A 14508-nucleotide genomic window follows, 5' to 3' on the forward strand; every position below is an offset into this window, starting at 1 on the left:
TTTAATTACTTTAGATATAATCTACATATTTTAAATCTAAACTTATTAAGAGTTTTTTTTTATTTGTAATGAATAAACTCAAAAAATACCTTTCATTTTCTTTCACCCATATAAAGCTACTCGTACATTATCAATGAGTAACATGTGTGTCTTATTTTTTTAAAAAACCATGCGAAGACATGCTTATTACTAGTATAAATCTAAAATAAAGTTTATATAAATATTAATTTATATTAATGCATTTTTAATGTGTGTAAACATTATTTACTTATTTTATACGCAAAATAATGTTCTTCATTAATCTCGCTTCAAGTAGGTAAAGTATAAATAGAGATCTTGGTGATGTATTTACTACATCAGGACAAATTAAAGGGAATGGAATATAGTTTACTTTAAGTTTAACTTATTACGGTCCTCGAGAAACAAGCACTCGGAGGTTCGGCCGACGCGCGGGTCAAGTGCCCAATTTGTCACCCGCGCAAACTTCCGACTACTTCGGGCCCGCCCTGTTCGATTCCATTAAACTTTCAAGACCTTTTGAAGCTATTTTCTTGTTTGAATCAAGATTTGCCTAATTCATTTCCATGTCTACATAATATTTTAGAGAGGATTATTTTATTACCGTTAATCATTATTTACAAATAGATCACTGGATCCTTTGAGAGAAATCGATTCTAGACAAATTGATCTTTTTTATAAATTATCAAATTTGCTTCCAAGGTCCTGGTTACATGGGCTCTATTGCTTTTATTCATGTCATCGAATGCCATTAAGTTGAGGAAGAAATAGGGGTAGCATTCTCTCCGGAACACTTACAATGCGCTATCATAAAAATTAAATTACGGTAAGAGTTTCTCTGTAAGTGCGCGCCATTTCAGCGGGGAGTGGTCGGGCGAAGGGCGGAGCACGCCACATCAAAGCACCTCATCCTGCTCCGGGCTTTCGTCCAAATCAAATTTAGCAGCCTTCTTTCGTTACAACACGAAACACGGTTGAGTATCTGACCTGTGGTTTGTTACACACCTGCCTGTAAATTCATCAACACAAAAACGACCTTTTCGAGGTACTCAAAAAATGTCGTATAACTGTTTTAACTTGATGAAAACTCGGAAGTGTAAACAAGAAAAACTTCAAAGAGGATGTAAAAGGAATTAAAGTCGGAGTTCTTTACGTACACGCGCCTCGGGCATAGCAAGATCAAGTGGCTAATTTGTCAGCGTGCGCAAACTTGGTGGCACGGACTCCTGTGGACGCTGCAATTCGATTAAACTTGTGTCGAAGTACGTATACAAGAACAGGGCCTACTTAACGCAACTCGACTGTACATTTACGGCGGAAATTTAATTAGCTCACTCATTGGGAGGGAGATAGAGCAACCCACCGATATATCAATGCGTGGCATGTGTGACCTCAAACGCTACCGTCATTATGTTTTTTGTTTATAGAAAAATGTAATTTCTGATGAATAGACTCTTGATACAAAAAGATGCATATTTTAAAAAAAATATATGCATCATAATTATTTTGGTTATATCATTTATAAATCACTATTTTTAACACATTTTATTGTTTGTACATAATTTTTACTAACTTAATATATGGTAAACTAACTTTGCTTATAAACTTTATTACCCATGTAACTGAACTAGGTATAAACATAACAAGCAGACTTTGCTAGGAAAATCTTTTCGTATAATTTTATCGTACTGTTCAGATGAATTATAAGGAAATTTGCTTTGTAGAGGCAAGTATATTTATATGATAGGAAAGTAATAGAATGGAAATCTATTCATACCACTGAACATGGTTAATATATTGATAAATTGGCCTAATAATATTCATATTCGAAATTCAAATTCCAAATCTAGAACATTTAAAAAATTATACATCGGAACATAGAACCTCCTCCTTTTTGAAGTTGAATACTTATATGTATCAAATAATGAATGACAACATATTTTTTAAGTACCATTAATCAAGCATTATTATTTTTTATTCAATTTACTAAACAGTAAGTGGATTAATTATGTCGGTTTATTATTAGTCTAACTAGATGAGGTTCTTTGAAATCTGGGAATGTTGTTAAATTACATACATAATTTATGAGTCGAAAATAATATTCGACGCGTCAATTCTGATGCTAATAGCGATTTTGTTTAAAACTGAATCAAACTGAGATTTATGGCAATACATAAAGTATATTTAGAACTGGTTTTAATTTGTAACCTGATTCTCGTAAAAAATTGTTCAAATAGCACAAAAGTTGAGAAGTCGTTCCGTCAAAGATCAGTCCAAAGTTGTTTTTGACGTATTACACGTCTATTGACTTTTGAACTAAGAAATAAAATAAGTAATATTTTTCTGTACACAAAATTTTAATACATAAAAATTTATTTAAGAATAACTATATTCATAACCCATCTCGGTTACATATGACTTTTTAAAAATAATATACATCCAATGTCAGTCGCTAATAATGTAACTTTCTATGGGTAAAGTAATTTTAAAATCAATACAGTATTTTTACTTAATCTATTATAAATAAAAACCAAATTTGTAAAATATTACTATTTTACAAAGAGGAAAGATGTATTATTTTATTATTAATTATATGATATTTATTAATCTGAACTGATACCTTTAGATTAATAAATTATTAAGAATATTTTAGATTAAACACGAGATGACTCGATGGCATTAGAATTAAACAACCTTGGAGTTGGCGTCATTCAATGATGAGAACATATGTACAACTCTTGACGACTGAGTCGCTAAGATACCGATGCGGTTTAATTATAGGAATTAAGCTGTTGATCGCAGTTATTAGTATTATAGGCAACAATGCAAAGGTTATTCCAGTTTTCTATACATTTGTACCATATCGACCAAATAACAAAATAAGTATATAAAAACTGCCTATAAAAAATATCCAAGTTCGCACAAACTTGATTTAATAGAAACTGCTAGTTTCTAAAACAACAGTTATATTAATAATAACTACAATTTTACGTACCTTCAGACAAGTAGAGGCGGTCAGGTTCGGTGGACTGTTCGCAAGGCACGGGCCGGTGTCGTAGAGTCACGTGCAACGAGGGACCTCTTGGAGGCACCTCTGGTGGTGCTGGTTCCGGTGGTGAATCACATTCGCGCTCGTTTGGTGCATCACTTGTTGGACCTATAAAGCAACAATAATTACAGCATTACAAAAGAATCAGTGCGTGGTACTCGAAAAGTGACTGACAGAAGCGACCGTCTTTCTAATATGTACGGGGCATTGCTTTCAGTCGTAATAAAATTTCACTTTTTACGAATAAAATATTCTAAGTACTTCTAAGAATTATTAAACTGAATAGGCTGGCCATGTAGCTCTAAGAACCGACAACCGATGGAGCAGAAATATTCTCGGTGGCAACCTCATACATGCACTCTAAGTGTACAATAACGCCCTCTTTTCTACTACTAGATGAAACCATGACATCAAATATGTTAAATGAGATTAATAAGTTTAAATTTTGTTCCACAAACAAAACAGCAAACTAAATCGTAACATATTTTATATTGAACTATAGATTGTGATCTTTTTATAATTTATAATTAAATATTAACTATGTTATTGTCAAAAAGATTATTGCAATAGCGAGACCTATATACACACGGAACAATTTTGAAGTCGGTAGAAATATGTCTTAAAATTTCAAGTTTTCATCACTACACTTTATTATTTATTTATAATAAACACTGGATAGACTCGCTAGTCACGTGCGCCATGCCAGTAGAAACTATGTGAAACATCCTTATCAAAGGCATGCACCCACCTTGTATTATGCACCTATACCGAGAATGCCTAACTACAATAACTGGAATCCAGAAGTGCTGAATGTACGTAATACCTCCTCACTCATTCCTAACATTACGTTCGATTTAATTTTCATAATGTGTACAATTAAGTTATATCTGTGGCGTCTGTAAATAAATATTGTACATATTCATCTCATAGCCACTTGTCAAGATCATTACTTTCTTTTCCATCAAGTAGATTAATTAAATTGTACATAGATATTTCAGACGCCACATATCTTGTAAAAACAGACTTATCTACTCGTAAATTTACCAAAACAATTTTTCTAACAATTTTTATGTATTCAATATATAATATTCTAATTTAATTAGTGTTTTAACATGCATAGTGAAAAAAAAGTTTATTTTACAAAGTTTCATTCAATTGATTATTTTTATAACTGTTTATTTTAATAAATACACAGACTACAGCACAACACACTTTTAATGCTTTCAATAATATATCTCAAAACTAGGGATGCTATAAACATATCATTATATTCTACTGTTTTTTTTTTTATTTTTTTACACATACAACACACAGATATTTAATTAAATAGTCATCTATTAGCACTTTTAGTATTGCCACAACAAAATTGTTGCTAGTGCATAAATTTATTTTGCTATATTCTGTTAACAATAACCAATCTCTATTTATACCCCATTCGAATCTCCACTGTTTAAAAGTTAAAAATAATGTGAGAATCTTACCATTATTAAGACAATGTCGTTGGTTTCTCGCAGCGTTATCCAGCCCAAAATCGTCCGCACGACGACGACGTGATAGGGTGCCGCCTGTCGCATCATTGCTAAATATCTCCTCACCTATGTATAAAAATAATATACTCACATATTGCTGTAGTTGTTGTACGAGTACGTTAACCCTAAATAAAATAATAAAATAAGGATAGTAATATGATGATAATGTTGTAGTTGTTATTTTTCAGTTCGCTATTTAGGTAGGCAAAGGTAGTTAAACTGTACTTCTATATGCTAATTTTTTAACATGATTTTTTAATATTATGAAATTACAAAGTTCTTCGTCGCCAATACTTGATAGTCAAATGGCCCAAAAAATATTTAAAAAAAAGGCTGCGACAATATCCCCACCAAAACTGCTAACTAATAAAAAGAAACATAAGACAACTGCAATAAAATCATAACGAAACAGACCCCTAAATAAAATAAAATTACCCATAATAAAATTAACATTGACACAGAAATGTCCATATAACATGGTGATGAGAATTTTTAATAATCTTCCAAACAATTTAAGAACCCTCTCTGGAGTGATAATTAAAAAAAAAATTATGAATGGCTAGTGAAATCGTAACTATACTCTTTTTTTATTATTGTTATGAATAAAGATTTTATTTCAGATTAAAATTATGAAGATTTGTACGTGTTATTGTTATATTTGATATCTTACTTATTGTCTTTTTTTATTAGTATATTTCATCTTAATTGTTGAGCATTTGACAACCAATTATTGTATTACTTGCTTTGACTATTTAAACTAATTGACTGAATAAAATAAATTGAATTACATTCCTTAATATTATAATGAATGTTATTCTATTATTATGTAATTTTGTAATGTTTTTTTCTTAAATAATTGACTTTTTAAGGGTACAAAAAATTAGAAATTAAATTATTTTAAGTTTTGTTTTTAATATTTGACGCTTGATCTGAGTAGATTTTGTAAAGTACTTTTAATTTATAAGATCTAATGTTTTATACCTATAATCATAGCAAATAAAAAGAAAATCTAAAAAAATAAATTTAAGTAAATGACGCCATACTCTTAAATCGTGTATTTAATAGATGTAAGCAAAAACATAATCGTTCCATATTTAAATGCACTGTAAGTGAAAAACATGAGAACAAAAAAACATAATGACAATATAGAAAGCGAATCTACTGCCCTGTTTCCAGTTTATTAATTTTTTTTATTCACTTAAAAGCATTACAACATAATTAAAATTACAAGAACGGGTTTATTCATAGTTGAATACATGCATAAATGGTGCATGAGAGTTGATCTAAAAAATAAATATCATTGGTATATGCATTGCATTTTCACTTCTATATACATAGCATAGTATCTACATTATACAATATTGAAACTATAAAAAGTAAACCAACCTTTAGAATTTCTGTTTCTCCGATAGTACCTTCTATTTGTACTTTCTAAGGGAAAAGGTGATGCTTGACGCTGTGGACTGCTGACATAACGAGGAGGTTCCTCGCCGCCTTCTGATCCATATATTCTTCGCTGTTCATCTGTTCAAACAAATACAATATTCTTAATTTTCTTCGTCTGAATTTTTTTCCAAATATGTATTTTATCGCAAATTCTAAACCAAATTTCACAATTCTGTATATAATCGATTAAATTTACTCCCCTGTTTGGCCCATTTTAATTTTTAGACAATTGAAGCTGCTATTTTCTTTGCGTATAAAAAAGGTTTGTGACAAAGGAAAATTGAGTTGTTGTAGGGTATCTACGAAACATCTCAACGGTTATCGGTGCGTTCACCATTAAAATCGTTATTTTTTTTACGGAGCAATTTATATTTCTTTCTATACATTATATTATATGTTTTAGAGTCCCGAAACATGACAATTAATTTGGATTTAATCTTATACAGAGAATACAAATATACCATAGAATATCCTGTTTCAGGTATTTATTTTCTTTTTCAACCTTTTAACTACGTCTTTTTTCTGATCTTGTTTTAATTCTGTATTCCTATAATAAGATCGACCACTTCTCTAAGATAGTCTTACTAGGTCAACAACCTGCACGAGTTTCAAATAAGAATCCAGAGTATTTTAAATGTCTGATAATAATTTGCAGCAATCAGAATAATTATCAGAAACTAATTAATATTTGATGATAAAAAATTTACATTTCTGTAATTTCGATAGGTACAGTGAATTCAAAATTAACCTTGTTAATATCTAATATTGATCGAACTAATATTGGTAAAAGTAGGTAACATTTGTAAAGGTGACTAGACTTTAAATACATTGGAAGTATTAGAAAATACCAATTATTAAATAATAAAATTACTTTGTACCCGTATGCCCAAGAATGTTTGATAATTATTTTTAGGTACACCTATATATGTTACGACTTTTGGCATAACATAACACAGTACAGTAATAATCAGTGACCATGTATGTGTAAATTACATGAGAATCAAGATGCTTTCTTCTTCTAAGTTTCTCTATTAGACGACTGGTAAAAAAGAATGTCTAAGACTGTGATAATAAACTATAGCCTAAATTAATTTATTATCGTTAGAGGTGCTACGGACTACCTATATGACATAACAATTTTTTTTTTCATTATAAACTTAAAATAATATGAAATATGACTAAGAAAAACAATTTTAAAAGTAGTGTTATAAAAATTGGCGTCAGGCTTTTTCTTTTGCTAACTTTGTATAACAATATTAATATAAACAGAACTTTGTAAACCTTACACAAACAAAATGACTTATGGAGAAACAGTAATATCTAGAACATAATTTTCTGTATTAACAAAATATGTAGGTCAGTTCGTACAAAAGTTGTGGGTGAAAAGTTTGGAATTTATGAGACGGTCTGTTTGGATAGGTAATTCTAAACAAAATGTATACTAAGCCCGGAGGTGTTTAGGACTGCGATGGCTAAGCAAGTTGAGAGGTTGTGGGCGACTGTCTCGCTAAGTTGATAAACAAGTAATTTACCTAGAACAATTCATATGTATTACTGTTATTTTTTTAATGTATGACAATGGCATCCCTACTATCTATCAGTATACGCTGGCAGTAAGCAATGATAGGTGAGAATGGTAGCAGCTTAGTCCAGCCTGGCCCATCGTGACGATTCCATTGAGAATAAATCAGCGGAAACCGCATGGACGTCTAACAATGGAATCGTTAGTTCTCATTATAAACAATCTCTTCTCCCTCCGACATTAGTATTTGCAAGCCATATAAAATAAACTACACTAATATACTTTTGTGTAGTGTTTACATGAAATCTTCTTTTCATTTAAGAGTTTCTTCTTGTCGGTGCAACTAATTCATGCATCTTCTTCCAGCCAGTTTTAACCCAGACCATATCCTTGACTTCCCTATACGACATGATACCTAGTGTTTCTTTTGTCTGTCACATATACTTATTCCTCGTTCTTCCTCTTCCACTTTTGCCCTCTATTTTTCCTTCTACTACGCTCTTTAAAAAATCGTCATGTCGTATAAGATGGCCCAGCATTTTGTTTCTTCTATTCTCTATTTATTATTTATTTCTCTATTAGATGAAATAAACAACAAAAATGTAGAAGAAGGATCTACCTTTTTATTTGTCGTTCTTCTAATAATAATTATAATATGGTTACTTTATTGTTTAGGATTCAGTTTCACGTCATAATTAGTAGTAGTAGTATATACATGAAAAATGTATATTTGGGTCAAAGTAACCAACGTTCCTATGTTTCTGCCTAACGCAATGATAGACAGGCGTAATGTAGATAAATTGATCTTCATATCACTTGCTGACAAAGTTCGAGTAGCTAATACTCAGCTAGGTATACAAAATTCGGTGAACGTTGTATTCACGCCGACGTATAAAATAATGTTTTACCTACTGTCTATTAAATTTATAACTATTCTACCTAATACTTCAAAAGGGCTCCCTGTTAATACTTTTTGTTACAAAATATACAAACCATTTAGGAGTTATAAATTCACAGCTGAAATAATATTAAAGGGTTCGGAGTCTACCGTTAATGAAAGTTAAGTTACTACGGTCTATAGCCGTTGGCAGTATGAAACTAAACACCTTATTTTAGTTTACACAACGATTCTACAAACTCAATTAGTGTTACAACCTCAGAAAGGCACTTTAAGTGAAATGGCATAAAGTATATACGGCATATGAACAACGAGCGCTAAAAGCCCCTAACCGCATGTAATTTTATTATTCAACTTACTGCATAAAAGCTTCGGACTACTCCATTTTTTTATTTATAAAATTCATAATTGACACCAAACATACAATTGTTTTTTTTTATGCAACTTAGTATGGTAAACAAGCTGACGGCCCATCTGATGGCAAGTGGTAATCGTCGCCTATAGATATGAGCAGTACCATAGGCATAACAGACTACACTGTTTCGCCCATGATACCCCCCATGCGTTGCCATTCCTGAGGACTCAGGTGTCATTCCTCAGGTATTGTTCTAAATAAAGGTCCTCTAATGGTCTAAACAGAAGTAAACACTAACAATTCACGTGAAATGCGGTCTTAAGATACGACTAAGGAAACCAAGCACTACACCCAGGCACAAAAAGAAGAACTCTAAACAAAACCCTAACATTAAGCTAACTGGCTAATATGATAATAGGCAAATAATCTATTATCATGATAAAAGAAACGTCGTTGGTTATACTTACTGTTTAAAAACTATTTAAGTACAAATTTATAAAAATATTATAAGATCAATATTATATAATATTATTGTTAAAACCGAATAAGAAATAAATGATAACCTTTATCTAAAAATCACTTAATAATCAGATTAATTACATTAGAATAAAAAATTACTTCACTTCTTTAAAAGCTGCCGCAAACAAATGAAGTCGGCATAGTTATGATATCCCTCTTTATACGTCAAGAGTTAAGAATTATAAAAAGATTTTTAAATGTGTTTTAGGTATTAAACTTGTAATTCGCTTGTAAACAATGCTCCGTACAAATTACAAACTTAGCAAAATAAAGCCGCTATATTACATAAATCGTGCGGTTATGAAATATCGACGAAAATAGAGCTCGAATAAAATGAGGAGTTACATTAAACGTTTTACCTTTTTCCGCATCAAAAAACAGGGAAGATTTCATTGGCAGTCATTACAGTACGTGACTATTCTACCTGAAAGCCAGAAAAACTACTTCTAAAAGGTTCTCCGTTCGTTTATCAACAAGAAATATAGTTTTTATTTTGTTTATTTATATAAAAAATTCAGAAAAAAGCACAAGTCTTCTATCTCATTCCATAAACTATATGCCACTGTATATACTACTTCACTGTCGCATAAACATTAAGTAAACCTTATGTAATAATTTCATTTAAACAAAAGAAACTTTATGGTAATTAGTACAAATAATAATAATATACTACTATACTATATTACATTTAAAATATTAAATAATAGTAATAATAGACGTACTATAAGGAATCAGTAATAACTTTATTATTTTTGATTGAAAACGTCAAATAATTAATTTTTTTTTAATTACACAATGTTTTTCGATAATATTTAATCAGTTTATGTATCCATTTTAAAATTATGGTTTAATTTATAAACTACTTTTTACTCCAAACTGATTTTTGATAGTTTTTAATAAATGTTTAGTGATCACGAGACTGAGTAATTTAAATAAACAACCAAACATATATGGTAAATCGTCGATTTAAGTTCTTTGTTTCTACAAAATAACCAAACGATGTACGGTACTCTACAAATTGATCATTCTATTATAATTATTTAAAAATAAAGATACACGGTACATACCCAATTAGTTAAATGAAAAATACCAGAAACCGTCTCTCGATTAATATCCGTAGCAAGGTAACACAATAAGTCTTCTAACAGCATTGCAATTGCTCAAAACAAGAAAATCTTTTCTACAACTCTTGTTCATTAGTCGGACCATTTTGCAGAAATTACACAAACAATGAAACTTCATCCTGAAATGGTATTACAGAAAATTATTTCAAGATCCTTCGTCAATTTATTACGGTCTCCGTAACAGTAGCATTTATGAAATACAATTTGCAAGGGGTATTTATTTATCCAGGTGCGGTGCTAGAGGTTGTCAGGTAATAAATATTAGTAAATGAAGAGCAACTGTTGGGTTTCGTTAGATCATTAGATATGCTGCTAGTTTATTGGTGGCCAACTAGCTATTCCAACCTCTTCCTGCCATTTTATATGATAAATTAACTGATCAGATTGTTCAGACCGATCTTGATAATTTATTATTTAACTTAATAAATATACAAAACTTATTATTGACTAGCGACCCGTCCCAGCTTCGCACGGGTGGACATTTTTACAATATTTGACATTTTCGTTTCGGCGATTCATAGTAAAGCACTAAGAAGGGATTTCCCAAAATTTCCATAAAAACAAGATCGCAGGAGTAATTAAAACAATTATTTGAACTGTCCCTGAAAATAAATCTAAAAATAAGAACATTTTCTCCCCCAATATTTGTTATGTATCACTGTTTTTTTTTTCTTATCATAGATTGCATGAATGTATTACCAACCCTCTTTTTCAATCTGTTTTCCACCTTATGACTATGAGAATAAATATTAAAATTCTACACAAATTATCTGAGTCCACGGAAGCGATGCTTCCCTTTAGTAAACAACTCAAGATTGAATATGAAAATTTAATCGACTAATTTAATCGAAGAGAGATACCATGTTTCCGTCGTCGACGGTTGAGTTATTAGAGATGTCTTTGTATATTATAAAGGTAAATATGAATATCAAAGCAACTTTGTGTCTGTACTCGCCTTAACTTTATTGAATAGTAATCGTGAAAAGCATAAAAAATAGTTTGTTAGGTACAGCGAATAAAAAGAAAGAGAAGTAGTGTTTTATACAAATCCTGGAATAAATTGAGCTGAGATCTAGCATTCATTTGCAAAGCGCCAAACTTTGACAAGTTAGGTTGCATTTAAATGCTAGGCGGAGCCGCAGGGGCTTGGTGGGGCCGCCGGTCGTCACCGCCCTCAGCGGAATTTGCATTTTTCAGTCTTTTGTGCCTCGAGTTTGAACCTGGCTGCTTTTCCGGCGTACCTACCATACCATTATATAGGTACATACTCAACCAAAATTTATTTGTAAAATAACAATTGCAAACACATTAAGAACAATTGCTTTTCTGCTCTACTCATAACGAAAACATGTCACAATGTAATATTTTAAAATGAATATCAAAATGTTGGAATAGACGGGAATCGTTTAATAAGCGGAATCAATGATCTCGATTCTCAAGATGGCTATTTAAAAAATATTTGATAAATAATGTCTTTCTTTAGGGAAAAATAATAGATACCGTTGCTCCCACGATGAAAATGACCTGAATTAAATTTTCACATTCAATCGTCGGCTGTTTACCCCTGAGAGCGATCGCTGTGCCTCCTCACCGCCCGCCCGCCCGGCCGTCTGCCTACTCCGTCATTTCTATTTTTGCTTGGATATAATCATGGTTTGCTCGAACCTACATCTCTTCTATAAATTATTAATGCAATCACACTTCAATTAATCTAAATGCAAGGAATTTAGGTTTAAATAATCATTAGTTAGAGATCTTCAGATCATAAAGTTTAAATACCATAATAACTATATATAACTAATAATTTACTTTTCCATATTATATTCAAGACTTTTTTACATGACAAATTTAAATTAATTTAGAAAAATCTAAATCTTTGGAGATTTCAAAATCATATTAGTTGAACGTACAACTTTTTTCCAAGAGCTTCTAAAGTTGTTTACAATGTGTCCAATATTATTAATGAGTTTGTGAGCACAAATCTTGCAAAATTGCACCTGTTTTAAAAATTTACTCAAGAATCTTTATTGAATTTCAAAGATTTATAAAATGTCACTTGGAATCATTAATCGTGGTTGTCTAATCCAATTAACTTCATTAAACAATATTGTCTAATGATTCCGCTATAAACCTTAAATAACAGATTGCGAAAAAAACACTTAGAGCTATTTCCCCGGGATTGCGTGATAGCAACACTTAATTTACAAGCTCCATTTAATTTGAACTATTTTGAGGCTCAAGCGAGAATTTAAATATCCGAAGATAAGGAGCTCACGCGAATACTGGGTACCCTGCCGCCGTGCCGCGCCGCATGATGACCAACGGCATTGCTTTAATATCTACGTTCAATCAGGTTTAATGAATAAATTCTAAACTAATTCAATGGAGTCCATTTAATTATCTTTCAATTAAATTGCTGTATATACTTATACACTATAATCATAATAATCCATTAATATTCTATTATCTATGTACAAATGTTTCTCCATAAGAAAAAGACATTATTGATCTCCTATTATGGCATCGGCCATCTGGCTTAGGTTAGAGTTTTATTTCAAGTTTCCCTACTTTTATATATTGTGATTTGTTTTTATAATGGCTATTTACAATATTTTGACGATGAAAAGTCTTGATGTCACAATTTATTCTTTCTCCTTCACGAAAATATAATATATAATAAAAAAATTACATAATCACTAAGTGTGTACAAAATTTCTTCATTTCTTTATGCAAAAAATATTTATTATTGATTTTTTTTTTGTATATAATAGTTTGGCATTAATAAGGTCACAAGTAACCTATAATCCAGTCAATAATTATGTCAGAGGCATTGCTTGTATTAAGAATGTAAAAAAGATTTTGTTTATTTCTTGGAGTATCGAACAGAAACAAACAAATAAATAAAGTAAACAAATCAACCAATCGTCACGAAATTTACATATGGTGTTGGGGATAGATAAAAACTAGGCTACTTTTTATCCCGGTTAATCAAAATATCCCGGTCACATGGATGCAGCCAATATAAATAGAAATCTACTATCTAATTTATATATAAAAGACGTACCTACTGCTACAAATTTTGAATGTTGAAATTTTCTAAAGGGTCCTTGTGTGATATAAGACATGCACTAAGTAAGGAATTTCAAGGAGTCTCACGTGAAAGGGAAATTCCGCGCGGACTAAGTTTCCTGTTAGTTTTAATCCTACTATCCTACTAACATTATAAAGTACCTGCTTTATTACTATTATAAACATTATAAACTACTTTTACGGCTTTACTCATGTAAATTAGGAAAAAAATATATCTGTCCTATATCATTCTAAGAACAATCCGTTACCAAAATTCTATGAAAATTCGTACATCCGACTAAATGTGAATGTACAATCTAAAATTGTTTTAATGTTTGTTATTTAATTGCTCATATTATGACCAATCAGCTCGGTGTCTCAGAACTATTCCTTATGTTAGTCTATGGGGGAGACCTATGTTTAGCAGTGGACAAAAAATTGCCGAGATAATAATGATGAATTATATTATACTGCCTTAAAAAATCATTACTTTTACAAAGCTGATGGGTTAGACGCAACTAAAAATAGCGAACAAGCTGACGATCCGCCAGATGGAAAGTAGTAACTGTCGCCTACTAAATGAACATAAAAATATCATAGAGTAATGGTTGATTGCTATTATGCATTTCCATTTTATAGAAGAAAATTCGTAAACTTTAAATTAAAATGTCAACGTTCGCGTGTTAATACTCATATTTCACGATACAAAAAATGCAATGCCGAAATGTTTATATTGCTATCCAAATTTTTTGTAGAGAGGTCGTGGGCACAGAGCAAAGTGCAGAGATTAGACACGGGCCCCATCAATTACAAATAATCCGAGGCACGTGCGTGCCGCTCTTCGCAAACCTATGGGGATTATTGAAAATTTCTCTCTGCTACATACACAATACGCATGCCTGCATCCGCTCATATCTAACCCGCGGCTATAATTTTGAATGTCGTTTTACGAACCTAAGACATTACATTGAAAAAACAT

The 14508-nt window shown here is 31.1% G+C and overlaps 1 protein-coding gene across 2 annotated transcripts in view; it reads right to left on the reverse strand.

Annotated features, from left to right (window-relative positions):
• The window catches only part of LOC113523309 (teneurin-a), a 423960-nt gene that overhangs the window by 271065 nt on the left and 138387 nt on the right, over positions 1-14508 (reverse strand). For both annotated transcript variants that reach the window (XM_031907374.2, XM_031907373.2), the window contains exons 3-5: positions 5983-6120; positions 4549-4662; positions 3014-3175 (exon numbers count right to left, since the gene is read on the reverse strand). In XM_031907374.2, the coding sequence (XP_031763234.2) occupies positions 3014-3175; positions 4549-4662; positions 5983-6120 (414 nt within the window). The remainder of the gene's footprint in view (positions 1-3013; positions 3176-4548; positions 4663-5982; positions 6121-14508) is intronic.

This window comes from Galleria mellonella, unplaced genomic scaffold (genome assembly GCF_026898425.1).
Source record: "Galleria mellonella isolate WM207_F2 unplaced genomic scaffold, CSIRO_AGI_GalMel_v1 utg90, whole genome shotgun sequence".
NCBI classification, from domain to species: Eukaryota; Metazoa; Arthropoda; class Insecta; order Lepidoptera; family Pyralidae; genus Galleria; species Galleria mellonella.